Source organism: Eulemur rufifrons, chromosome 1 (genome assembly GCF_041146395.1).
Source record: "Eulemur rufifrons isolate Redbay chromosome 1, OSU_ERuf_1, whole genome shotgun sequence".
Taxonomy (NCBI): domain Eukaryota; kingdom Metazoa; phylum Chordata; class Mammalia; order Primates; family Lemuridae; genus Eulemur; species Eulemur rufifrons.
This window is the reverse complement of record NC_090983.1, coordinates 81405459-81431653: the sequence shown is the minus strand read 5'-3', so window position 1 is coordinate 81431653 and position 26195 is coordinate 81405459. Positions and strand designations below refer to the sequence as shown.

At 32.9% G+C, this 26195-nt stretch overlaps 1 protein-coding gene across 2 annotated transcripts in view; it reads right to left on the bottom strand.

Moving 5' to 3' along the window:
• LRP1B (LDL receptor related protein 1B) overlaps positions 1–26195 on the bottom strand; it is a 1768615-nt gene that overhangs the window by 192881 nt on the left and 1549539 nt on the right. For both annotated transcript variants that reach the window (XM_069473041.1, XM_069473049.1), the window contains exons 61-66: positions 18813–19001; positions 17814–17962; positions 12411–12504; positions 6088–6204; positions 5849–5968; positions 4277–4396 (exon numbers count right to left, since the gene is read on the bottom strand). In XM_069473041.1, the coding sequence (XP_069329142.1) occupies positions 4277–4396; positions 5849–5968; positions 6088–6204; positions 12411–12504; positions 17814–17962; positions 18813–19001 (789 nt within the window). The remainder of the gene's footprint in view (positions 1–4276; positions 4397–5848; positions 5969–6087; positions 6205–12410; positions 12505–17813; positions 17963–18812; positions 19002–26195) is intronic.

Below are 26195 nucleotides of genomic sequence, written 5' to 3'. Positions count from 1 at the left end.
GATTATTTTATAGGCATCAAGGGAACTAAAGTCTAAAATATGAACTGGAAAGAGAAAACAATAGACACAGATCCTGGTACCATTTTATGAGTAAAATTGTAGAAATGTTTCAACTCTCATTACTGAGAAGAAGTATGAATCTAGTATATTGATGGATCTGTCAAAGCCTTAAATTCTCAATGAGTTCCTAAAATAGAAAATGGCAGTCAGAAGGTGAAAAATCTTTGAGTAATATTTTTGCATTAATTCCAAGTTGATATTCCAAATGAATATCCTGGAGCTGCTAGAACTGGGGATTCTACTTATTTTGGTCAGGCAGTCAAATCTGGTATTTGCCCAATATTGTAATAAATAGTGAAACAGCCTTACAAGAGCAGTCAACATTTACAATCTAATAAAAGAGTATTTATGTACATTTTTAAAAGTTTGTTTTTCTCTAGGTATAAAGTCAGAAAAGAGTAAATACCTTCAAGCAAAAAGAAGTAATTTTGTAAGAACTATTAACAACTCACAAAAGGAAATTGAAACTATCTTGTGACCATAAGGCTAGCATAAATTTAAATCTTTACTTACACAGAAATAGAGCTAAAAGATGTTTTTCAAAGATATTTATTAATTTAATCCAAATGTGCCAAATGTAGCTTTTTAAAGATTCATACATTTAGCCATCTCAAAAACTAGATGTTAATAAAATGGGACACTGTATAGTTAATTTAATTTTTAAAATTTATGTCCAAAATTTCACCAAAACTAATTTATTAAGCCTAGATTCCTAAACTACATTGAATCTACATCTATTCAAAGCCTCCTTAAATTATAAATTAGCATAAAATTCTTCCACAGATTGAATGCTTGTTAAATTTGTGAGTACTTAAAGACTTCAACAATTACACTGGAGTAAACTAAACATATGCTATTCCAGTAAATATAAATATAGAATAATTTTTAAAATATTTATACCTTATCATTTTAATTCCTTATACTATATGTGTATTTTATTTGTATTAAGTTACTCTGCTTTGTTTTACAACAGTGTTTCTCTCCCTCCTCTCTCTCGCTCTCTCTCTCTTCCACATTTTTTTAATTTTACAAAATTGAAAGCAAAACAAAACAACCTGTTTCAGTTAGGATATGTTGAGGTAGAACAAACTACAATGCTAAGACTTTAGAATTGAAAGGATCCAATTGATACAGAACTATAGATAAATATAAATACTAGTGCTGAGAAATCAGAGGTAAGAGCTAGGTGAACTCCAAGAGTAGAAGAGAATCTTCCCTTAAACTCAGCATTGGGCTTATAAAATATGGAAGGCAACTAAAATGAAAATGCATCGCAAATTGAGATTTGCAACAGGGAGCGGTCTAGACACTCAGCAGATGCTTAATGCAAGTCTTTTCTATATCCTGTTAGGGATAGAGGACATAGGACATGTAAAATAGTGAATCACACCCCCTTTTCCAGACATGTTTTGTTCCTACCCACAAAGAAACATATACTTGATTCACACAGTAGAGCCTTAGCATGATAGGGTTAACTTTTAAGAAGTTATTTCTTATGCAGTAAAGCATTAAAAGGGGAATCATCCCAAGGAGTGCTAACAGAATTAGAATAAATATGTGACATTTCTATGTTTACTGAAGACAAAAGAAAAAGGGATGAGGTGGCCTCTTATCCCCTTCAAAATTAAGGACTGTGAAATGCTATACTGAGATATGATGTAGAAATTTCTTTAAATTACATTAGCACCCGGCCACAGTGAAATTTTGCAGAGTTGAATGCAAATAAAATGGCAATTCTCTGCACCTTCCCCGCTCTGTATGTGAGTATGTGTATACGTACTGGTCTGAAACTTACAGCAATACTTGTAGCGGGGATAATCCTATATACTCTTATTATTGAAAACACTTAAATTTATTTTCTCTTTTTACATAGAAAGAATGAAGTGGATTTATGCTATGTCCACAGAGGTTCAAAGTAGATGCTTCAGTGTCAAATAACCCTGGATTCAAGTCTCAGTTTCACCACTTACTTGCTAGCTGTGGGACGTTGGACAATTTACAAAACCTCCCTGTGCCCACTTCTTGTATCAATAAAATAGGGAGAATAAAGAGATTAAGTGAGGTAATCTGTGCATAGCTTTTAACACATTTCCTGGACCATATGGGTAGCACCAACTGAATATTTGGCACTACTATGATGATGATTGATAATCATTGGTTTGAACAATATGATCTACCAAAACCAGCTAAATTATACCAAAGTGAAAATGAAGGAGAGTAAAATATAGAAATAGCACTGTAATCAAAAAATTATTCAGAGAGTTAATAAGTCATTATCCCACGTTGCTTTGGTAAATGAAAATGCAAAAGACAATACAAACTAACCAGTAATATAAGCTAGCCTACAAAATTCCTTAGTCTGATAATTGTTATGGACAAATCAGTGATGAATGTAGTTTGAAGCTTTGTGAGTTGAGTGGGAAAACCAATTCCACAAAGTGGTAAATGGTAGTTTTACGATACTGTGATAAGCTACATTGGTTGCATACTCTGAAGACACAATTATACAAAAGACAGTATTAGGAAAATCACTTAAAGACATGTTACTATTGGCAATGCTTATATATGTAGCTCATAAGTGTTGTTCAATATAAATAGAATTTCAGAGCATGTAAAAGTTTTTTAATGTTGCTTTTTATTTCATTTTATCTTTTCTTTTTAATTATTACAGATACATAATAGTTGTATATCTTTATAGGGTAAATGTGATGTTTTGATATAGGTATACAATGCAGATTAATCAAATTGGGGTATCCATTACCTTAGGCATTTATTGTTTCTTTGTATTAGGAACATTCCAATACCACTTCTTTAATTATTTTAAAGTATACTCTAACTTATTGTTTTTATACTCACTTGTGCTATCAAATATTGTTCATTCTATCTAACTCTATTTTTGCATTCATTGACCATCCTCATTTTATCCTCCCCAACCCCACTACACTTCCCAGCCTCTGGTAACCATCATTCTACTCTGTCTCCATGACATCAATTGTTTTTAATATTAATATATAGCTCCCACATTAGAGTGAGAACATGCAAGATTTGACTTTCTGTGTTTGATTTATTTTACTTAACATAATGTTCTCCACTTCCATCCATGTTGTTGCAAATGGTAGTATTTCATTCTTTTTGTGGCTACATAATATTCCATTGTGTATATGTACCATAATTTTCTTTATCTATTCATCTGTTGATGGACACTTAGGATGATTCCAAATCTTAGCTATTGTGAATAGTGATGCAATAAACATAGGAGTGCAGATATCTTTTCGATACACTGATTTCCCCTCCTTTGTATATATACCCAGCAGTAGGATTGCTGGATCTTATTAAAGGTTTCCATTATTTTCATTTTCCCCAGAAAAGTTAAATAAGAGTAATGTGGAATCTAGCATATGCATTTAACACAATTCTATGAAGTCTGGAAGTCCTATCTTTAGTTTAGACAAATTTTATCTTTTCTAATAAATTACTAGATTAAATGCTTTTTGCTTCCAGGAATGTCAAATTGGCATATGTGTCCTTCAAAACAGGTTCCATTAAGGTTTAATAAATGTTGATAAAATGAATTACACATAGCAACTACTCTTCCCTTCTGTCTCAATGTTGAAATTTTCAAGATAGGATCAAATACATTAAACAAATGAACATATTCTCCATTTCTATAATGTTAATTAAGGAATAATTATTTTAAACAAAATAAATTTAAGTGAAAATATTAACATTTCAGAAACAAATGCTAACAAGTGATCACTTTCATCTACTGAAATAGAACAGATGATTTTATCTTTTTTCCCCATTGTGTTTAAGAATGAAGAGTAATAATCATTGCATGAATAATCTTATGCATATAAGCAGAAAAATGATTTCTAGAACAATATGAAAATAGTTTTTTCTTACTTCTGTTCATTAAGTGCTCATACTACCATGTGCACTCTCTAGTATCAGAAGATGATGCTCTTACCCCATCTCTTTGATCTGTCATTTCTAAAATTTTGGGTTATGCCAAGTAATATTTATTCTTCCATCTTAGTACTCCATGCTTTTTGTAAAATAGAAAACTAAGTATTTTATGACTTTATGGACACAGAGACAAAACTCTCATGTAAGAGCTTAGCTTCATCAGAATGGTGTTCAAATTTCTTTCACTGTGGCCATCTCAGATGTTGACACAAGTACCACTGGATAAGACCCATGGTCACAAAACACTCACCACAGTTGGCCTCATCTGATGCATCCGCACAGTCTGGATCCTCATCACAAACCCACAGCTTGGAAATGCAATGTTTCGTAGTTTTACACTGGAAATAGTCTGGGGAACAGCTGTTTTCAGCTTAAGAGGGAAACATTTATTAAAATGTAGCTTTGGAGAAGAGCAGACATTTTATTTATAAAAAGCAATTATACAGACAAATGTTAAAAACGGTTTATTAAAAATGTATTGTCATTTAGTTACTAGGGCTCTGAAAGTGAGAAATTTTAACTTTTAGTTACCTATAATGTACTTCTGATATCCTTTCCAGTAGAAGTAAATAAACAAAACATATTTCTGTAATGATATATTGATAAAAATCAGATTTTTCAAAAAACTCTTGCTTATGTATTTCACTAGGTACTTGGAAACTAATTTTATGAACAAAGAATTCAGGGCCTTTCAAAATACATTTTTTTCAGATAAATTTAAGAATTTATGCATATGCATTTTTACAAATTTAAAAATACTAAAATTGGAAGACATTAAGTGAATGAGGAAATAAAAAGCATGAAATTTATCAAAATCTCCAGGAGTTGTGTTGAGTTTTGAGGAAAGTGAACATCCAGCTCAGACTGTAAACTGCATCACAAATCCTAGTCAGTTTAATGGATCAGCTTCTAGAATGGCCAACCATAAAGAACTGGTACTGACTTTATTCTGAATGCATCATCTTAATCAAATTGCTGGATGACTGCACATTATTTACTGATAAAAGTTTTAGAGGAATAAAATAAAACTTCAGCAAGACAGAAATGTTGACAGCAGTTCTGTTGAAAGCCTGAAACTTGACAGGTGCTCTAACCTTCAGATCCTGTGTGTGTGTGTGTGTGTGTGTGTGTGTGCACGCACATACATGCACATCTGCCTATGTGCACTTATGCATATGGTGCAAACTCTTTTGCTTTTCATTTAATGTGGAATTTGATTTTTGGTGGAAGACAGAAATATGAGGTGAAAAGAATCAAAAATGTTTTACCATTACTCTTTCCAGTATCCTGTTAAGATATATTAAATGGAATATTATCTACAATTTTGTTCAAGTAATTTTGTTAGGTTATTTTGCCCAGATTTTGTACGTCTCATCATAAGTTCAATATATATTTCATGGAAGAAAAAAATCTCTAATTAAATTAGAGTTGATTTCAAGTAACTAATTGATCAACAGAAGTAAATTACCCATAACTACTTAATATCAGCAAAAGAAATCAATTTATAAAAAGCAAAAGAATAATCAACTGCAATGTCCTATTTGATGCTTCTCTTAAGGATGATGCAGATAACTGAATGTTGTCTGTGCTTGCCATAATTTCAACTAGCTTTTAAAGTAAACATAATCTGTGTGATATTTTTTATATAGGAGTTCTTAAATAATCTATCCCAATTGGCACCTACTTATAATTATTTGACCATAATTATTGTTTTGTATTGTATCTACACTGTCTGAATTTATGGATCATAATAATAATTTTTGGACCAGCTTAAGATGGGAGTCAAAAGCAAGGCAAGGCAAAGCATTTTGAGGTGACTTACGACAGTCTCTTTCATCTTCCTCATCACCACAATCATCTTGTCCATTACATCTGAGGTTTATCGGGATACATTTTTGGTTCTTGGTACACTTGAACTGACCTGACAGGCAGACATGTGTGTCTAAATGACAGAGAGAACAAAATATCTGACCTAAGACCTGTGTCTGAATTTAAATCAGTGCAGACATAATCAGTTAAGAATTAGATTTATGTTCTTTAGTTAGGAATTTAATCACCTACCACAGTTGAGTTCATCGGAATTGTCTCCACAATCATTCTCTCCATCACAGATGAAAGCAGGCAGAGCACAGAGTCCAGTCCCACACTGAAATCGGCCTGGCTGACATTTAAATTCAGCTGGGGGAGAAAACATGTAGGTATTGTAGAATGGCAAACTTAGCTCACGACTTCTTAAACAGAACTTTTCTCATATTCAAAATATCTATTATATTAAACATATACAGGACACAATGTGAATGACTCACATCTAGATAGCTCTTAGCTTCATATGTTGAGCTAAGCCATGAGTAACTCAGATAATAGTTCATAAACTGATGGTAAGAGGGTAGGGATTAACAACATAAACACACAAAAATTTTTTAAAAATAAAAGTCTTATTTCAATAAAGTGGCATTTAAAGTTGCAGAGTGATATTTATTGTAATGCAAATATTATTTCAATATAATTTTTAAAAAAATTATTTCTCTTTGATCACTTTGCTATCTATGATGTGCTTATGATCTGTCCTCAAAGCGTATTCTCTAGCACTAAAGCAAATGCTTACTATATCTATCACATTTGAAATCAAATTTATATTTATATGCATTTCTATAATCTTAATAATATAACAATATTTTATAAATAGCAAATATTTTGACATACAATACACATGTTATAAGTCCCAAATGATAATGCATTTCCTTTTGCTATACTCTTTGAGTTTATACAGGGAATAATAATAATAAAGTAGGATCTATTGAGGAGCTACTCTGTATCACAAACTAGGCTAGACCCATTCACATACAATTATTAATTTAATCTCATCATAACCTTCTCACTTTGGCATCACCTTGACCAATTTATGAATTTACTTAGTTTACAAGTAAGTAAACTAGGTTTCATAAATATTAATATAATTCACCCAAGGATGTATTACTTGTAAGTTCCAGACTTGGATTCAAATCCACATCTAGCTCTGAAGTCTTCTCACAAACTATGTTGCTTGCAATAAAACACTTATCTTTTAACTAATGATACTAATGTATGTTACTAATCAATGACTCTGAGATTAATAATATGTTCTTTATTAGCTCAAATCAGAGAATCGAACACTATTAAGAGACATTTTAAATTTTCTTTGTGAAATAAATTATGCTTTTATAGTTACAATATTAGTTAAAAATTTAAACATTCTTTAAAAAATAACTCAATATATGCTTCACTTCCATAGATTTAACAGAGTTCTGAAGCATTGAAAGTCATTTATGTCCAATCTATAACATTTGTTAATTAACCATACTAAATATTTAAACTGAGTGATACATAATTTTCTCAGAGTTTAAAGATGTGCATTTTCCTCTATTTCATTTTGCTTCATTATACTATTTACTTTAATGTTTTTGCTATCAAAACAGCTCTCCCATAAAGAGGGTTGCAACTGTTAAGGGAATTTTGGAAATAACTGGGAAGCCCATCTGACCTTCATATCTGTCTCTAGAATGACCCTGGGTGTATTGGAGTATCATAACAAACATAATACAAACTTATGATGCCAGAGAATTCCTGATGCATTACTCTTATCTACATGTATCTAAACAATATTATGTATGTTTGCAGGTATGTGACCCTGAAATCAGGCTTTCCTTCCTTCTCAGGTGAAGTCATGGGAATTTCCAGTAGCTCTTAATATCTGCAAATGCTGATGACACAGCTATTCAAAAATTAAATTTAAACACTCCACAGACTCATGCATATAATTTTTCACCTTACCATGACTGTAAAATTAAAGTATCATGCCTGCAGATATTCAAATATGTTAACCCATCAGCTATAGATAAGTTTATTTTCTATGTTAAAGACCACAAGAGATAATGCCACTAACAAAATCATGTATGATTACCAGAAGAAAACATAGGGGATAAGTTCCATTATATTGGTTTGTGTAAAAACTTTTTGAATTTGACCGCAAAAGCATAGGCAACAAAAGCAAAAATGGGCAAGTAGAATTATATCAAATTAAAAATCATCTGCACATAGAAGGAAACAATCAGCAGAGTAAATAGATAACCTAGGAAGTAAAAGAAAATATGTGCAACCCATACATCTGATAAGGGGTTAATCTCCAACATATACAGAGAACACAAACCACTCAATAGTAAGAAAACAATCCAATTAAAAAATGTGCTAAGGATTTGAATAGGAATTTCTCAAAAGAAGACATAAAAATGGCCAAAAGGTATATGAAAAAATGCTCAACATCACTCATCATCAAGAAAATGAAAATTAAAACCACAATGAGATATTACCTAACACTTGTTAGAATAGGTATTGTGAAAAAGATGAAAGATAACAAGTGTTGGCAAGGATGTGGAGAAAAAGGAACTCTTGCACACCATTGGTAGAAATGTAAATTAGCACAGCTGTTATGGAAAATAGTATGATGATTCATTAAAAAATTAAAAATAGAACAACCATGTGATTCAGCAATCCCACTACTGGGTACATACAGTCATACCTTGAAGATATTGTGGGTTCTGTTCCAGACCACCACAATAAAACCAATATTGCAAGTGAGTTACACACATACTTTTGGTTTCCCGGTGCATAAAAAAATTATGTTTACACTGTAATCTATTACATGTACAGTAGTAGCATTATGTTTAAAAAATAATATATATACCTTGCTGCAGCTTCTATATCAGCACTTGCTGCTTCATCTTCTACTTTTATGTAATGGAGATGTTTTCTTCCATTGAATCTCATGAACCAATCTCTGCTAGCTTCAAACTTTTCTTCTGCAGCTTTCTCATCTCTCTCAGGCTTCACAGTATTTAAAAGGATTAGGGATATGCCTTAAATTAGGTTTTGGCTTTTGGCAGCTTTTCGATGCCAGAGACTAGTTTTGAGGAAGACAGTTTTTCCACAGCCAGGGTTGGGTGGGGGTGGGGGGGCTATGCATCTTCACCTCAGCTCCACCTCAGATCGTCAGGTCTTGGATTCTCATGAGGAGCACACAACCTGGATCCCTCACATGTGCAGTAGGCAGTGGGGTTTGATCTCCTGTGAGGGTCTGATGCTGCTGCTGATCTGACGGGGGTGAGGGTGGAGGCTCAGGAGGTGATGCAAAGGATGGGGAGTGGGGAGTGGGAACAGCTCTGGCTGGGGGTGCAGGCTGGGCTTCACTTAAATGCCTGCCACTGCTGTGCAGCCCACCTGGTTTCTTTTGAGCTGGTCTGTGGCTGGGCTGGGGGTTGGGGACCACTTCACAGGAATATTGTAGATGGTTTGATGGTCTGTCCAGAACATTGAAACTTTATCCATATCATCAAGAAGGCTGAGCTTTCTTATTTTTTATGTGTTCACTGGAGTAGCGCTTTAACTTCCTTCAAGAACATTTGCTTTGTTTTCACAACTTGGTTAACTGGTGCAAGAGGACTAGTTTTCAGCCTATCTCAGTTTTTGACATGCCTTTTTCACTAAGCTTAATCATTCTTAGCTTTTGATTTAAAGTGAGAGACATGCAACCCTTCCTATCACTTGAATATTTAGAAGCCATTTAGGGTTATTAATTGGCCTAATTTCAATATTGTTGACTTAGGGAATAGGAGGCCCAAGCAGAAAAAGAACCATGGGGAAAGTCAAGTCAGCGGAGCAGTCAGAACACACCCAACATTTATCAATTAAGTTTTCAGTCTTTTATGGCATGGTTAGTGGTGCTCTATAACAATTACAATCATAATATCAAAGAACACTGATCACAGATCACTGTAACAGATATAATAATAATGAAAAAGTTTGGAAAATGGCTAGAATTAACAAAATGTGACACAAAGACACAAATTGACAACATGCTGTTGGAAAATGTTGCCAATAGACTTGACATAGCATTGTCACAAACGTTCAGTTTGTAAAAAACAGTGTCTGCAAAGTACAATAAAACAAAGTGCAATAAAATGAAGTATGCCTGTATATTTTTTAAAAATTAAAAATCAGTATGTTGAGAAGATATTTCTATTCCCCTGTTTAGTGCAGCTTTATTCACAATAGCCAAGATATGGAATCAACCTAAGTGTCCATCAACAGATGAATGAATAAAGAGAATGTAGAATATATACACAATGAAATACTATTCAACCTTTAAAAAGAAGTAAATTCTGTCATTTATGACAGCACTGATGAACCTGGAGGACATTACTGTCGGTGAAATAAGCCAGGCACAGAAAGATAAATATTGTATTATTTCGCTTATAGGTAGAATCTAAAATAGTCAGACTCATAAAACCATAGAGTAAAATAGTGGTTATCAGAGGCTAGAGATTGGAGGAATTTGGAAGATACTGATCAAAGGACATAACATTTCAGTTAGGCAGGATAAATTAGTTCAAGAAATCTATTGTATAGCGTAGTTACTGCAGATAAAAACGATGTATTACATTCTTGAAAATTGCTAAGAGAATAGATTTGAAGTGTTCACACCACAAAAAATGACAAGTATGTGAGATAATGCTTATGTTAAACTGCTTGATTTAGCCATTCCACAGTGTATACATATATCACAACATCATGTTGCACACCTTAAATATATACAAGTGTTACTTGCCAATTTAAAAAATACATAAATAAATAAATGTAGATATTAGTATTTAATCAGGATAAGGGTCATACTGAAGCTCTAAGATTTCAGATGTCTCTTAGGACACTAAAGTAGTATTTGATCACCATATATCCTGAAGGATGGAAAATGTGTAAACTTCATTATGCTAAATCTTTAGTTAATTTTTCAGATCAATATGGTTCTAGTATAAAATTTGAGTAAAGATTAAAATTAGAGTTCAGGAGCTGCAAATATTTTAGAAGGAAAAGCATTAGGTGATGTTGACTCTCTCTGTAGGTCACTGTGAAATTTTCTCAAAGAAGAGTAAATTTGGGCAGGAAGGGTCATCTTCTTAACTACAGCTCTAAATTGATATGTTCATCCTTGTTTATTTCTATAAATAACAAAAATAAGTTCTATTTATTTTATTTATTATGTAATAGAAAATTCATTTTAATATGGGGAAAGTAATAACTTCATTTTAATAAGTGAATTTCAGTAAGGTCACAGAAATAATTATTTGTTCCTTTGATATTTCTTTTAATGCAGTGATAAAAATAATAATAATTCAAGCATAATATTATACCTATTCCACACAGATACGCCTCTTTATGTGTTTTCTATCAGTGAAAAAACTTTATTTAAAAAAATCAAAGAGCAGTGAATCTTCCAGAAACACATGGATTATATTAGAAAAACAGTAACTTTTATAACATCTTTCCTTCACGTTGAATTCATTACTTAAGGCTTTCAGACATATAAATAAACTATGTGAAACAACTTCAATTGTGTGATAGACATGGTAGTGTCCAGAGAAATGAAACACAATTTATCTAAGTAACTGTCTAAAGACCCCAAATTTGAAACAGTTTTACAATTAGGAGGTGAAAATTCTACAGCAGAAAGTAGCTAGCTTTTATGAAAACGGTACACTGTCTTTTTTCAGTGCAAGCCTAAGGATCTTGAAGTCAATTGTCAAGGCCCAATCATGGTGACCATCCAGTGAGATGTTGAGGGAATTATCATGATTGACTACAAGCATCTTCAACTTGACAGGACAGTATTGGAGTGACCTATGGAGTGAACTATAAAAGGCTATCAGGAAAAGTCTACTAACTGTCCATTGCAACTAAAGTTATCAATGATGGCTAAAAATGTAACACCTAACCATGCCAATCACAGTCAGATGTCAAACGTAATTAGTAGTCACTTTACAGCAATTGCTAAGAACATATTATTAAATTGCCTAACAGTAACCTAATGATTTGTATTGGAAAAAGCTTACTTTTAAAGGATTTTCAGGATTTTAATGCTGACAGAAAAGTTGAGAGATTATATCCCCTAAAGGTGCAATTTCAGTTACTAAGTGGCATTCTGAAAACTTGCCCATTTTTGCTTCCAATTTGCTGATATATTAAGCCAAAACCATGCTGGTGCTGTTTATTACTGTACTGATCATTACATGAAGTAAGGTATTTATTCTACAAGCAGTCAAATTTGTGGGAAAAAAAAAAAAAAAAAACTAACAAAAACTGCTGATAGCATCATACCAAATACAACTGTTATCAGAGACATACCCAAAACATTGCAACGAACTTTGTTGTATTTTTGAATATTGACATATAAAACCTTTCTATTTCAATTTTGGAAATGTATCAGAAGGCAATAATTTAGATCTAGTTTCAACTTTCCGTGTCTGGTATGTAAGGAACTCTAAACTCTATATTACAGTATTTGCTAATATACTCACGACAGTCATCAGGTTCATCAGAGCCATCGCCACAATCATCCACAGTGTCACATTTCCACCAGAATGGAATACATTTATCGGTTTTGCAACGAAACTTTAAAAAAAAAGGAAAAAAGTGTTAAAGAACTCAACACATATACAATGGATATTCAAAAATTCACCAGGGCAGTGCAGCCCAGCCCACTCTCTTGCTGCAAATGTGAACAATAGTGGCCTTAGACAATAGGCAATAAAGGCTCAACATGCCACAGAATGATCTGCCAGGAGAGCACATTGTTCCGGAAAAGCTGCCGAGGTTTCCTGTGCATACAGACAAGCTCACTCATTTACATGTTATCTAGGGGGATACTTGTTCACTACAGCAGCAGAGTTGAGGAGTTGCTACAGAGACCCTGTGGCTCGAAAAGTCTAAAATATTAATATTCACTATCTGGATCTATACAGAAAAAGTTTGGCAAACACTAAATAGGACTAAAAATTATCAGGAATATTAGGAAGAAATATCAAGTTGAATTAATTTGATTAATTTCAATTAATTTAATTTAATTGGCTTTTCTTAGAAGTCTTGGGCAATTCAATTAACATCTCTCAGCCTGTGTTCTTTAGCCACCAAATGAGAAGCTGAACATAATTTGGAGGATCTTTTCTAGCACAGTCATGCTGTGATTCCATAAAATTTCCTGAACACTAAAAATACTGCCTTTAGCCATAATGAGTATCTGCCCCATATAAATCTTAAGAATGTTTCTTTAAGGCAGTTGAGGCCAATAGAGGTCTTTCCAGTTTTTAGAAATATTAATAAATATACATGATATTTATGTGATAATTTTTTTAAAAAGGTAAAAATAAAGCTCGATAGTCTTTTTTGCTGACTTTTTAAAAATAAAGCACAGAAGAAAACTATTTTAATAAAACTTATTTTCTAGGTTACTTTAAAAAAACTATTAAAATATTTATTTGTCTGTTTTATTTGTTCATCCTTTCCATTTAAAACAGCTAAATAAATAGTAATAAGAAAGGTGATAATTTTATTATTTATAAGAATAGAAAGTTTAACTCTTCCCTATTAAAATTAACTATCAAGTCATTTCTCTATCAACCATAGAGAAAGTAGTTGGAATTCTTATATGGCAATATTTACTTATAGGCTATTTAGCACACAGGTGATGAGATACTAGAGAAAAAAATTCATGAAGATATTATCACATATTACTTTTATGAGGAAGATGACCTGAACCAAAATTCATCTCCTGAGACTGAGCACAGAACTATCATTCCTACCAAATTCACTACTGGCCAACTATACATAGTGACCGGGAAAGCTCAGTTAATTTATTACTTAGTGATCTGTGACCAGAAACTAATTCCTTTCTTAGCAACATTCATATAGAAGAAACTAAAGGAAATCACACTTTCCATACAGAGAACACATGCATCTGAAGTAGCTGCCCTCAAAAGATTCACTTTATTTTTTTTTATATTATTTATTTCAGCTTATTATGGGGGTACAAAAGTTCAGGTTATATATATTGGCCATGTCCCACCCATCCCCCCGAGTCAAAGGTTCAAGGGTGTCCATTCCCCAGATGGTGCGCATCGCACTCATCATGTAGGTATACACCCATCCCCTCCCCCCACCCCCCACCTCTGTCCGATACCCAGTTGGTGTAAATTATTAAAACCAAGCAATAAAGTTTAGTCATTTTTTTCTTTTACTATCAAATTATTTTCTTCTTTATTTTAGTAGAATTCAGTGAAAAGCATACATTACACAATATTCATCTGGAATTGAAACCATTAGTCTAATAATTTTCTAAAAGTTATTAATTTTCTTGCAGAAGCATTTATCTCCACGTGAGTGACTGACGGCAAGTTGGCATTTATCTTAGCATATTACATATAAGAAAGATTTGTGACAGAAAAATATAGCCTGGGTTCAGTTAGCTCTAATGACAATGGATTAGCAATCTAAGAGTTTGTCCATTTAAAATACTATTACTTTCCTCAAATAAGAGATAATTTAATGTTAGCTTTTGCTAAACCTGTCTAGACATCATGGAGTTGATTCAGGATAGATTTACATTATTTTTTAAAACATGAGAGTGAATTTTTCTTACAGTGGCAATATGGTAGGTAACAGAGCACTATAAATCCAAGGGGAGATCTGACTGCTCAACTGATTTTTCCACATAGCCTATAGTCATGTCTGTTGTGGTTTTTCATAAATTACCAGAGGAAAAGAAATTACCTTTATAGATAGTGACTGTCTGGGGATATGAGGGAAAGCAATTGCCCTGAACATTAAATATTTCCAGTCATTACAGTGTATCAAAGCACATTAGTTAAGAGGACTTCAGGCCTCCTGAGCATCCTCAAAGTCTTCTAAATCATGATTGGAAAAACTTCTTAAAATATATATTTTTAAAGTTCACTAAATATGTCTGATTTACATAAACACCAACTGTTGGAATTATATATAACATGATGACTTAGCTTTCCATTTGATTTTTAATAAGAACATAAAAGGGTTTCAAGTTAAGATAAGGCCAGAGTGAAATATATGTATCACATCACTTTTCATTCTAACCAACATTTTATTCTCAGAAAAAAATCTCTTCTATTTCATGTTTGGGCTTCATTTATTCATACTTAAATTCAGAAACTTAAAAAAAGATTAATATTAGATATAAATATAAAGCATTCTTCATGGTGTTTTCCAAGACTAATAACACCATAAAATAAATTGCAGACCGTAATTATTACCCACAAGAAGGTATAAAGAAATTGCTAAATACATGTCTTTTAATATGAATACAAAGGTAAAATGCAAATCCCAATGTAGTCAAATATGAAATGTCTCCACTTCAAAGCTAAATAAAGCCATTTCTACCTTATCATAATGATTTAAATTAAATATTTGAAATGATTAGTGTTATAAGAATTGGATTTAATCTTGATTTTTACCAGATTTTCAGATTATATTTTCAATCCTAACAGAATTCTTATTGGCATGATTTGCCTATATTATTTTTCTAGAAATCAGTTCTATTTGGGGGATATGTCACTGGTTGCAATCATTAGAGGATGAATCAAAATTCTTCAGTAAGAAAAAAATAAAAACACAACATTTTCATGAGAATGCTTAACGGTATGATTCTGAACTGCCTAGATCATTTGCTTCATTTAAATGTCCACTTTACTGAAAATTGTGTTTCTAGAAACTGATTTTTCTCCAAGAAGTGTTCAGTAGATGTTTTTTTCCTCTCACAATATCAGAACAGAATCAAAGGTAAAATAGCTGCATACACCAAAAGACTTACAGGGATTATAACTAATGGATTGTCTTAGTCTTCATTTTATTGAAGTTGAAACAAAGGAAATTATAATTTTTATTTCTCAAAAGTATGTTTGAACAAAACTATATCTGTTCCACATTTGGGTTTGTTTGTTCTGTCTTGCTATTGTTGAAATTTTTTAAAGCTCATGATAAAAACTATTAGGGGTATTTGAAAAATTATAATATTTTAGTCTTGTGATCATTTATATCAAATTAGGAAACAATTTTATCATATAAATAATACTTTCAGGTTGACTTGGGATTTCATGACTGATCAGATTTTTTTTGGCATTGAATAAATACAGATTTTCTTATAAAATATTTTGAAAAAATTTATTCCTCTTATGCCTGTAGCAAGGCTGATGTTTTACAACCTATGTCTTGCTATTTGAGATGTTCATCTGTGTTTCAAAGCATCTTGTGGCTTTATTCTATTTTCAGTTGGCTATTGAGACACATTACACTGTAGTGGCTGAGGCAGGCATCATCTCTACTAAGTCAGCAGCGGCCTCGGCCTTGGGCCTCAACAGACTGACTCATGGACCACTCCAGAGCTAAGGACCAGAGATTATTTCAGAATAACCTGGAGGTTAAGCTGGAAATTTGACTAAACAGCACCGTACCAATTATATTTTAAAATATAAAAAAGTATGATTTCTCCCTTAAATTTTACCAAGAAGAATATTTAGGTTGCTGATTTTATCTCTCATAGTGACGTAAATTTCCAGTTCTTTAAAAAGAATGTTTTTCTTTATACAAATACTCAGAAAATTATAATTAGAACAGCACACTTTGTAAAGAAAGTGAAATCTATGGCTTTGCTTTCAACTAGACATCAGAACCTCTTGATGGCAGCTCATACTAATTGCACACATATTCTTTTACGTATATTCCAGTTGTACTAGAGGGCAAGGGTAATAATAACAACATCTACTATGTACCAGAAACAATGCCCTGGGAATATTATCATCTCATTTAAAAGAGGAGAAAACTGATGCACCAAGAAGTTGAGTAACAAACCCAAGGTAACCCAGCCAGTATAAAGCAGAGTCAGTGTTCTGATCACAGTGAGTCCGGCTTCAGCGTCTGTCCTCCTAACCACTTCACATACTGACTCCCTGGGAAAGGTCTGATCTCTTTCATTCATACAATTCTTTCATGTATGATACTCACAGGTCTAATCTGAGAGGCAGGCTGAACTAATATTAGCTTCCCCATTTTGAAGATAAACACATTCTAAGAGAAATCCAGTCTCTTGCCATGAAGTCACTGCTAGTAAGTGGAAAACCAGCAAATTCAAAACTCAGAATTCTAAAAATAAATATAGTCATTTTTTAAAATAAAACATACTTTCTTTGACAATTTTATCTTAAATCAAACAAGATAGTGACTCAAATGTAACAAAGGCCAGTTTTATAATGTCATATGACTGTTGTCCAAAACTGGAAACAAACAAAATTAAGTCCATGCAATTACCATTAAGCAGAAAATTTAACTTCTGGGATATCTTCACCTGAAAATAACTAAGTTTTGACGAAAGAGAGATTTCAGAAGGACATTATTTTGATCATATAATATTTTAATAAAACAGTAGAGAATTACTCTCTATCCAATTTATCTTTTCCATATCACTGGCTCTGAGAAATGAGAGAGAGCAGAGGCAGTGACACAGGGCAGATTAGCCAGGAAGATTTCTTGCCCTGTTTAAACTCCACCTACCTTTGTCTACCCTATGCCTCAATCATCTGGCCATCTTGATATAAACAAAATCTACTCTGGTGCTGCTGCTGTGCCCACTTAGGATTTGAAGCATTATTCTGTGTGGATCTGCATAAGAATGGTTTTCATTTTTATTTCCTTTTTGTCCTCTGTTTGTACTTCTTAATGCCTAAGGTCTCATTTTGACGATATGCATTAAATTGCTTTTCCCTCATTGTGTGACCATCTCTACAATACACGGAATGATCATTCAATGTCATGCCAAACAAACACAAACAAATTCAAGCAAAATTTTTATAACAACTTGCCCAAACATCCCATGCGATGATTTCCAGAACTCCACTCACCTGACTGGCTGTGCAGTTGGATAAGCAAGTCCTGTTATCGGTTGCAAGATAGAAGTTGGTGGGACAGGCACAGGTGTGGGTCTTTCCAGGGGCTAAAAGGCACAAATGACTGCAACCACCATTATTTATCATACAGAGATGTTTCGAGACTACAGACCAGAGAAAGAAAAAACAATAACAAAACAAGATAGTCATGACTAATAACATAACATGGAATCAGAGGTAGAACATTAAAGCTTCATAACTTGTATTTGAATAAATCTTTGTAATCAAGAACTCATCAATTTATAAATATAATTTTGTCACAAATGGTACTCATTGTCCAATGACATTGATTTTACCATTAAATAATTTAAGGGGTGCACTTCTATGAAAACAAGTATTTTAGTAGGAAAAATTGTCCATCAGAAAAATAGAGACTAGAAGTATTTTGGATGAAGACATACATATGTTCAGAAATATAAATGTAAAATAAAACAATGAAACAACGATCTACAACTACTAGTACAGTGACTTTGCTGTATAGGCCAGATAGGGTTTTTTAGCAAGATGATCAAAACTTTATTTCATAAGGCCTGATAGAATTCCTATTAGACATATGCTTAAGCAAACTTGATATATTTGTCAGTTTTAGAACCCTAGAGCTAAACGTAATTCCTTCTACCCAGCATTCCAGAAACTAAGAATCCTATAACTATTTTGTAAACAAACTATTTCAAGAATGCAGTCTTCACTTCCCTGACTACGTTTATTATTGTCATTTTAGCTTAATATGATTTGAACAAATCAATAATTCTTTGTGGTATTACTGAGTGTCTGATCATGTCCCTTAATAGCAGTACTTGATATCAAGTGGATACTTCTATAAAATGATGCTAAATAATGAAATCTGGTAATCTTTTTCAAAAATAACATTACACTTAACCTTGAAAGAATCAAAAATGGAATGTTACTGAAAGATGTTGATGCATTTATGGAAATCATGGAAAGAATAATTACCATCAGGTTGTCTATAAGAATGATACACCTGGATATCTGTGATGGCATGCCATGAGTTAATCAGTGAGAGTCTGTCTGCTCCCGATGTTTTATGGGCACGGCTGAGTGACTTGGTTTTCCCATCAGTCCAGTAGATGTAGTCTTCAAACAATGTTAGTGCAATCACCCCTGGAATATCTTGATTAGGGACTGTAATAGGAGATGGTAAGATTAATGTTCAGTCTTGGAAGACTGCCAGTTAAAATATTCAATACTACATGGGCTGACAGATACAACTGCTACAGAACTTCGTGTGAATAATTGCTGTGACAACCTGTCAGGCCAGCAAGGTTCTTTATTACCGGTTAAGAGAATGCAGGATTGGGCATAGGAGCTCGCTTTGCTCAGATTTAGCTTGGTTTAACCACTGGGGGAAAAAAAAGTGAATGTGATCCTGCTTACCATTAAAGCCTGCTTCACCAGAAACAAATAACATCCAACATTTTAAAATTAACAATTGGTGTGGGGATATATATATATATATATACACACACACACACACACACACACACACAAATATCCATCAAGTTGTTCTTAAGACCTAAATCTAAATAAAGGTCATTGTCCTTTTTCCCCATGTTTAAAATGACTAAATTATATATCCAGGATGAAATATATCTACTACCTGGAAATAAAGTGACTATAAAACTACTATAAACCATTTTAGTCATTGAGATTTTATGAGGACTTTTACTTAAAAGATGAACTGGGATAGGGGTAGAGGGAAGTAAGTATGGTGGATAGCAGATTTAACAGTCATAAAACTATTTGGATATAGATATAAATTGTTTTATAATTATAACTTCTACTGGTTAAATGTAAACAAAAGATTGCACATCACAAATGTGAATTATTCTTTCAAGAGATTCTAAGGTCCTATCAGGCAAATAAGATGTAAAAAATCTGGTGGTTTGGGGTTAAGTAATTTTAAATAGTGATAAAGTTTTCTTTGTGCTTCTAGTTTCTCAAACTTGTTAAATAATCAATAAATTGAGAAAATGAAAACTTCCCAACCTGTGCAAACATTTTGTGTATTTCTCTGTATTAATTTTTAGATATACTTTTAGAAGTTCTGAGAAAAAGTTCAGTAATGAACAAAATATACTGTAATTCCAGTAATAGGTACTTAACAGGTATTTTTTCATTAATTAGATTTTAATGACTGAGAATTAAAGTTTGGCATATTCCTCATGCAGTAGTAACTGAAAAACTATTAGAATTTCAAATAAAATTCACTTTCTAGCGAAGTTTATAGTCTTATTTTTAAAATGCTGAGTAAATTGTCAACTAAAAGAAGACATTTTAAATCTACTGACTTGTTGTTTTTATTCATATAGGCCAAATGTGATCAGAGAATTCACTATGACTCAGAAACATTGGAAATAAAAGAATTAAAATGGGAATCCTCAAAATAGGTGATATGTTAAATCATTGACTACTATCAATATCATCTAGCCAGAAATTCATCTCAGAACAGATATTATGCCTATGAAAGATGTAAAAAAAAAAAACAGATGTGCACCCTTTAAATGTTTTCAATTTTGATGCAAAAATCCAGATTTGCACACAACTTAATTTTCTGTGTAATCTCATAGATGTGGAGACCATGACTAAAATAAGTGGAATTGGAAAGAACAGTCTACCATAGTGAATCAGGTCTGAGCTATTTATACAAACTATTCCCATCCTCGACTTTTTGCTGTATAAATTCATTCTAAAGAAACAAAATAAATGTAGCAAAATGTTAACAACTGGTTAAATCTTGCTGATGGATGATCATTATGAGTCTTTTACCTTAAATGTAGGTTTGGAAATTTTCAGATAAAATAAAAATTTAAATAAAATATTGAAAGACTCTGAAACATTTAATTCGGATCTCTTTAGATGCAAAGGAAGTAATTATATCATTAACTCTGGGCTCAAAGAAATTAATCATCACTTCCAAAAATCTCAGCCCACAGAGAGAGTCAAATAACTTTTGTGAAAAACGTAGTGATAGTAAGAATTTACCAATTAGCATTTGAAAAGTATCAATCTTTTTTTTTTTTTTTTTAACTATTCAGCAGTAACTATACCTGATATTTATTAAGCACTGGGGTTCTGTAGAAGTATGCCAGTGGTTCTCAATGGGTGGGAAAGGCAATTTTGCTTTTTTATTCACCTTATTTCATTTAATACTATCAACATCTCTGTTGTGCAGCAGTAGACTTTACTTTGCAGATGAGGAAACTAAGATCTGGAAAACTTAAATAAAAGAGCAACGGAAAAGCCAGTAAATGAAAATACTGGTATTTAAATCTTAGCTCCTCTGGCTGCTGAGTTCTTAGTCACTTTAGCATCCTAGCACTGCTTTTAAGAAAGCTGGTTTTGTAGAGTACGTAAAGCAATGGTGCTAATTTCATAAACTCCATATGAAAGTCAGATTGTTTAATTACTTGATTGCAATTGCATAATATATGATTTCCAGACATGGGACAATTTAAATACTGGACAAGCATTAAGTAGTGATCACAGAAACTTCTGTTATCAAATAAATACTAAACATTTATGGGGATCAGAAGGGTGAACTATTATTTCAGAATAAAGATGGCACATAGCTGAATGTACAGAACATGTAGAAAAGTCAGGACAAAGTAAATTAGTCCATTTGCCTAAAGTGACCATCTGTTTGATTCAATTCCTTGTTTGACAATGGCAGTAAAAACCAGACAGTCACTAGCAGCTCTATAATCCTACTCCAGGCCCGCTCATTTGACCAATGTGCTTACATCCCAAACAGTATCGAACACAACTACCAAAGTATTTGTTGTAGGAAAAAAAGGTAAAAACACCAACTTGTATTAACAAGGGAAAACTTAGTCCCATACATCTAACTCTATGCTGACTATATGAAGCTAGTCTTCTAAGAGATAGTGATTATCTCCTTAATATCACAAGCAATATTAAGGAAAATCAAGCAAAATGAAAAAAAAATTAAAACAGATGAAAAATCTTCACATATTGCCTTTTTGGGGATTTAGCTCCTAGCTTGGTAGTATGCTTCATTTCCTCTTTAGATCTAAATCTCTTCCACAAGAGTTAATTGATTATCTGCTTAAGCTTCTGTGAAAAAATTGCCATATATCAACTGCTAAATGATAAGTGTAAATAAGTGAACGTTGTGTTTATTTTTCCATCAATATATGAAGAGTTCAACCCTTGAGATTAAATGAGAAGATGTTCTGATCCAAAGGAGAATATATTTTGGTACAAGAAACTTTCCTTATTCTGAATGAAGACAAAAGTTGTTTATTTTTGGTTGTCTATTTTTATGTTATATATATGTATGTATGTATGCATATACATTTATGTGTATTACAATAAGAAAGATCTATTGAAATGTAATTTGGCAGTGCTGTGGGTTGAATGTATCCCCCAAAAGTTCATGTGTTGGAAACTAACACATCATAACGGTATTAGAGCGGGGTCTCTAAGAGGTGATTAGTTCATGAGGGCCTTGACCTCATAATAAGTTAATGCCATTATAATGGGGATGGGTTAGCTATTGTAAGAGTTTGGCCCCCTTTATCTCTGTGTTTTATGCGCTCTTGCCCTGTCTTGAGCATGCTCTCTGGGCATGTGATGTCCTTCAGCCATGGTAAGAAACTTGTCAGATGCCCAAACCATGCTCTTGTGTTTCCCAGCTCCAGAACCATGGACCAAATAAATTTTCATTATAAATTAGCCAGTCTGTGGTATTCTGTTATAGTAGCAGAAAACAAACTAAGACAGGCAGTAAGTGGAGCTGACAAAATTTAAACATGGAATGTGAGGGTACGAGGGCAACATTTGAGAAACAAACTCTTACTGAGAAATGGTTACCTTTAGGGAAAAAGTAGTCAATGTTTCCTCAAAATGATGATGTCTGTCCTTTTTAAGAGAAAAATTGTATGACTAGTTGTCCTGTATAAAACTGCATTTGTTTAATTAAATAAGAAATGTGAAAAGTAAATTTAAGAAATCTTTCATTTATGGGTATTCAGTAGACACACAAAAGAGGGGAAAAACAGAACTGCTGTGTGGGCTGTAGTTTAGCAAGTACTTATTATATATTTAAAGCCTATTTCAAAGCTTCTTACTGTATTAGGTCTCTATTCTGTATAACAGCATTACTTATTGTGCTGTTTCCAGCATTCCACTCAAGCGCTAGGTTCCTAATTTCTTTTTCATAGACCATATCTTTCAGAAGAAAGGAGTTCATATTTGGCTAAAAAAATAAATCAAAGATATACTCCCTTGTGGAGTTTTTCCCTTTGAGTAAAGCTGGATGTGACCCTGCTTCCCATTTGTCCTTACGACAAATGGAAAAGGTTGCCATCCAGAACATGTTTTTGACTTACCTGTTGTTGCCTCACAGCTAGACATACTCTATTACAATATTCTTGATTATTCATTTTTTGGATAGCATTTAGCATGCTAAGCAAGTAGATTCCTGGATAATATCAATCTAATTTTACATTTCTGACTAATCTTCTTTAAATACTTAGGGAAAAAATGTACCAGTTAACACAGTTCTCATCACTTGCTGAGTTAAAAATCCCATAGTTGGTGTTATGGGAGGATATGACATTGGAATACTGGCAGATTTGACATGGCTTGGTACATTGGGTTAGTACTAAGATAGACATTTTTCTAGTAATCTTCTATTTTTCCCTTATTTCCCCTCTAAGATTTGTTTAAAGGATCTAAATCCTATTTTAAAATATTACTTTATGCCCCCAAATCCCAGTAATTTATCATTTAAAAATGACTATAAAGGCTTTAGCAATGTTTTCAGAAGTAAAAAATTAAAAGTTATAGAATGCAACCACCATATTCTATAATCATTTTTATGAAGAAATCAAGATTTCAGAGTACCTTGAGTTTAGAATTGATTTATTTGAGTCATAAAGAGTTTATGTATTGATTAAAAGAAAATATCTAAACAATCAGTGATCTCTTAAGGTCAACTTGGACCTCAGTCTGTGAATGACTATGCTTGGAAGGTTGAGCTCCTAAAACTTGAATGTTAACAAGCATAAGAAATCAAACATTAAAACCTACTATCTTTTATATTTTAATATATTTTAATATATTCTTCCACTTTTTAAATTTTTCTCTGTGCCATTATCCCAAGTAAAGGCTCACATCCTCTCACACCTGAAATATTTCAAAATTATTCTAATTTTCCTACTTATTTTAATGCCTTCCAATCTCCTTGATATCAGTCAAGTTTGCTGCAGTAAACAGAAAATACTTCATTAAATGATAATTGAAGAGAGTTTAATAAAGGAATTATTTACAGAGGTGTGGATACAGCTAAGGGACCAATGAAGGGTTGCTTTTTACTAGGGTTGTTACCAGAATCTGGTGAAAAATGTAGCTTAGTAAAAAAGCCATCCAACAAGAGCAGCGACCATTGGTGGATGAACTCAGCCACTGCTAATAACTGTGGTTGGACATGAGGGAAAGAGATGAATAAATATTCTGACTTCTTCCTCTGTCTACCATCTAATGATCTCTCAACGTATCCGTGGAGTAAATCCAACTTGATGTCAAGAGGCAATGCCTGTGTGCCTGGGTGATACAGTACATAGAAGTCAGCAGCTTTTTAACATGTGGAACAGGGCAAAGAGGCAAAGGTAAGATGACTAGAACTACCTCCAATTAATATTTTTCATATGTTTTTATCTAACACAGCTCCTTACTGTTCAAAAACCATCAGGGATATGCATTCCCTAGGTAATATGGTACAAACTGTTTAACATGACTAAAACATCCTCTGTTGTCAGAAGAGAGGATCAGGATGCTCACTAATAGTTTTCCCCTATATCCTTCTGGAAGGATAAAAGTACAAAAAGATATATAGAGAAGCTAGGGCATGAATTAAAGTAGCAAAGTATGAAAAACAGAAAAAAAAAGAGATGAGAAAGAAAAACAATTAGCATTGAAAAAAAATGAGGTGAGATTAAACAAAGGATACAAAAATGTGTAGACTGGTAAACAAAAGATAAAATTCACATAATGGTAGAAAGTGGTTTACCGTGACACAGAAAGTGAAAGATTCATGACAGCAGTCAGTGGGTGGGTGGATAACGATTCCCTGTTTATAAAGAGTAACCAAGAAAGGTGGGTCGGGGGAGATTCTCCAGGGTACAGTAATCTTCAGAGAATGACTGCTGAGCCAAAGCTTTATAAACACCCCATCAAAAAAGACTGCACTTTATATAACCTTATGGCCAAGGACATTTGTTCTTTGTCAATAATTATGTTCCTTTTACTGTTACTATTTGCAAATCTTTTTTTTTAAATAATTATTTCTTCAGAACCTACAAGAAGAAGCTACAAAATGTTTTATTTAAGGTTTGCCTCCATGAATATTTTGCCTGCCTACTCTTTTTTAATGCAATCCTGCTTAATGGTAGCAAACAGTATTATAAATAAAATTTAAGGCAAAAGGATCCAAAATCATTTTTCAAGACAATTAAAGTGTTAAGAAATGACAGGAACAAAAGGCATAGGCAACATTTGCAAATATTATGAAAGAATATTGGAAATGTATTTTTCCAATAAAAAAAATCATGGTCCTTCAGTGAGATCTTGCTTGGACGAAAAATAAAGTTCCTCCATTTAGCACATGTCCTAGTGCCAAGGAGATCTAAGCTCATGCTACATGGGAATCCATTATACGAGGCCGCCTTTTGAGCACTGATAACGATCAAATGTTCAAACTAAAGTTATGTGTCCCACCTTAGTGTAGTGGTTTATACCTAGACACTCGAATGGATAACTCTTTGAAGTGAGTGTAATGCATCATGGCAAAGTAGAGAAATTATTGCTGTGTTTAGAGATCTTCTTTAGATTTAAGTCATTATTAAGAAGCTGAAGACATCCATGGCCCATCCTTTTCTAGTATTTCTTCTTTTTTTTTGTCTACCTTCTCAGCTCAAGTAATATTTACTCTCTATTTAAATTAAGAATATTAGACTTAATACAGTTCAAACCCTTCCCCTCTCTTATCTAAGTTATTCATAATAGAAAGTCATGTATGGCCATTTCAATATTTAACATCTAAAAAGAGTATTCCTGTTAATGAATGTGAAGTTTTGTGAATCAGACTGTGAAAATTATAATACATTCATTTCGAAAGCTGGTCTTTGCCTAAAAATATCTTTTCATGATGATGACATTGCTCTCCAATCTCTGAAGTAAACAAAGCAACATTGCTTCATTCACTTGGTAAAAATATATTCCTGCTGCTATGAAACTTTCTAGGCCTTTCTTCTGGTGTTACAAGCCTTCACAGATACTTGGAAATGTGATAGT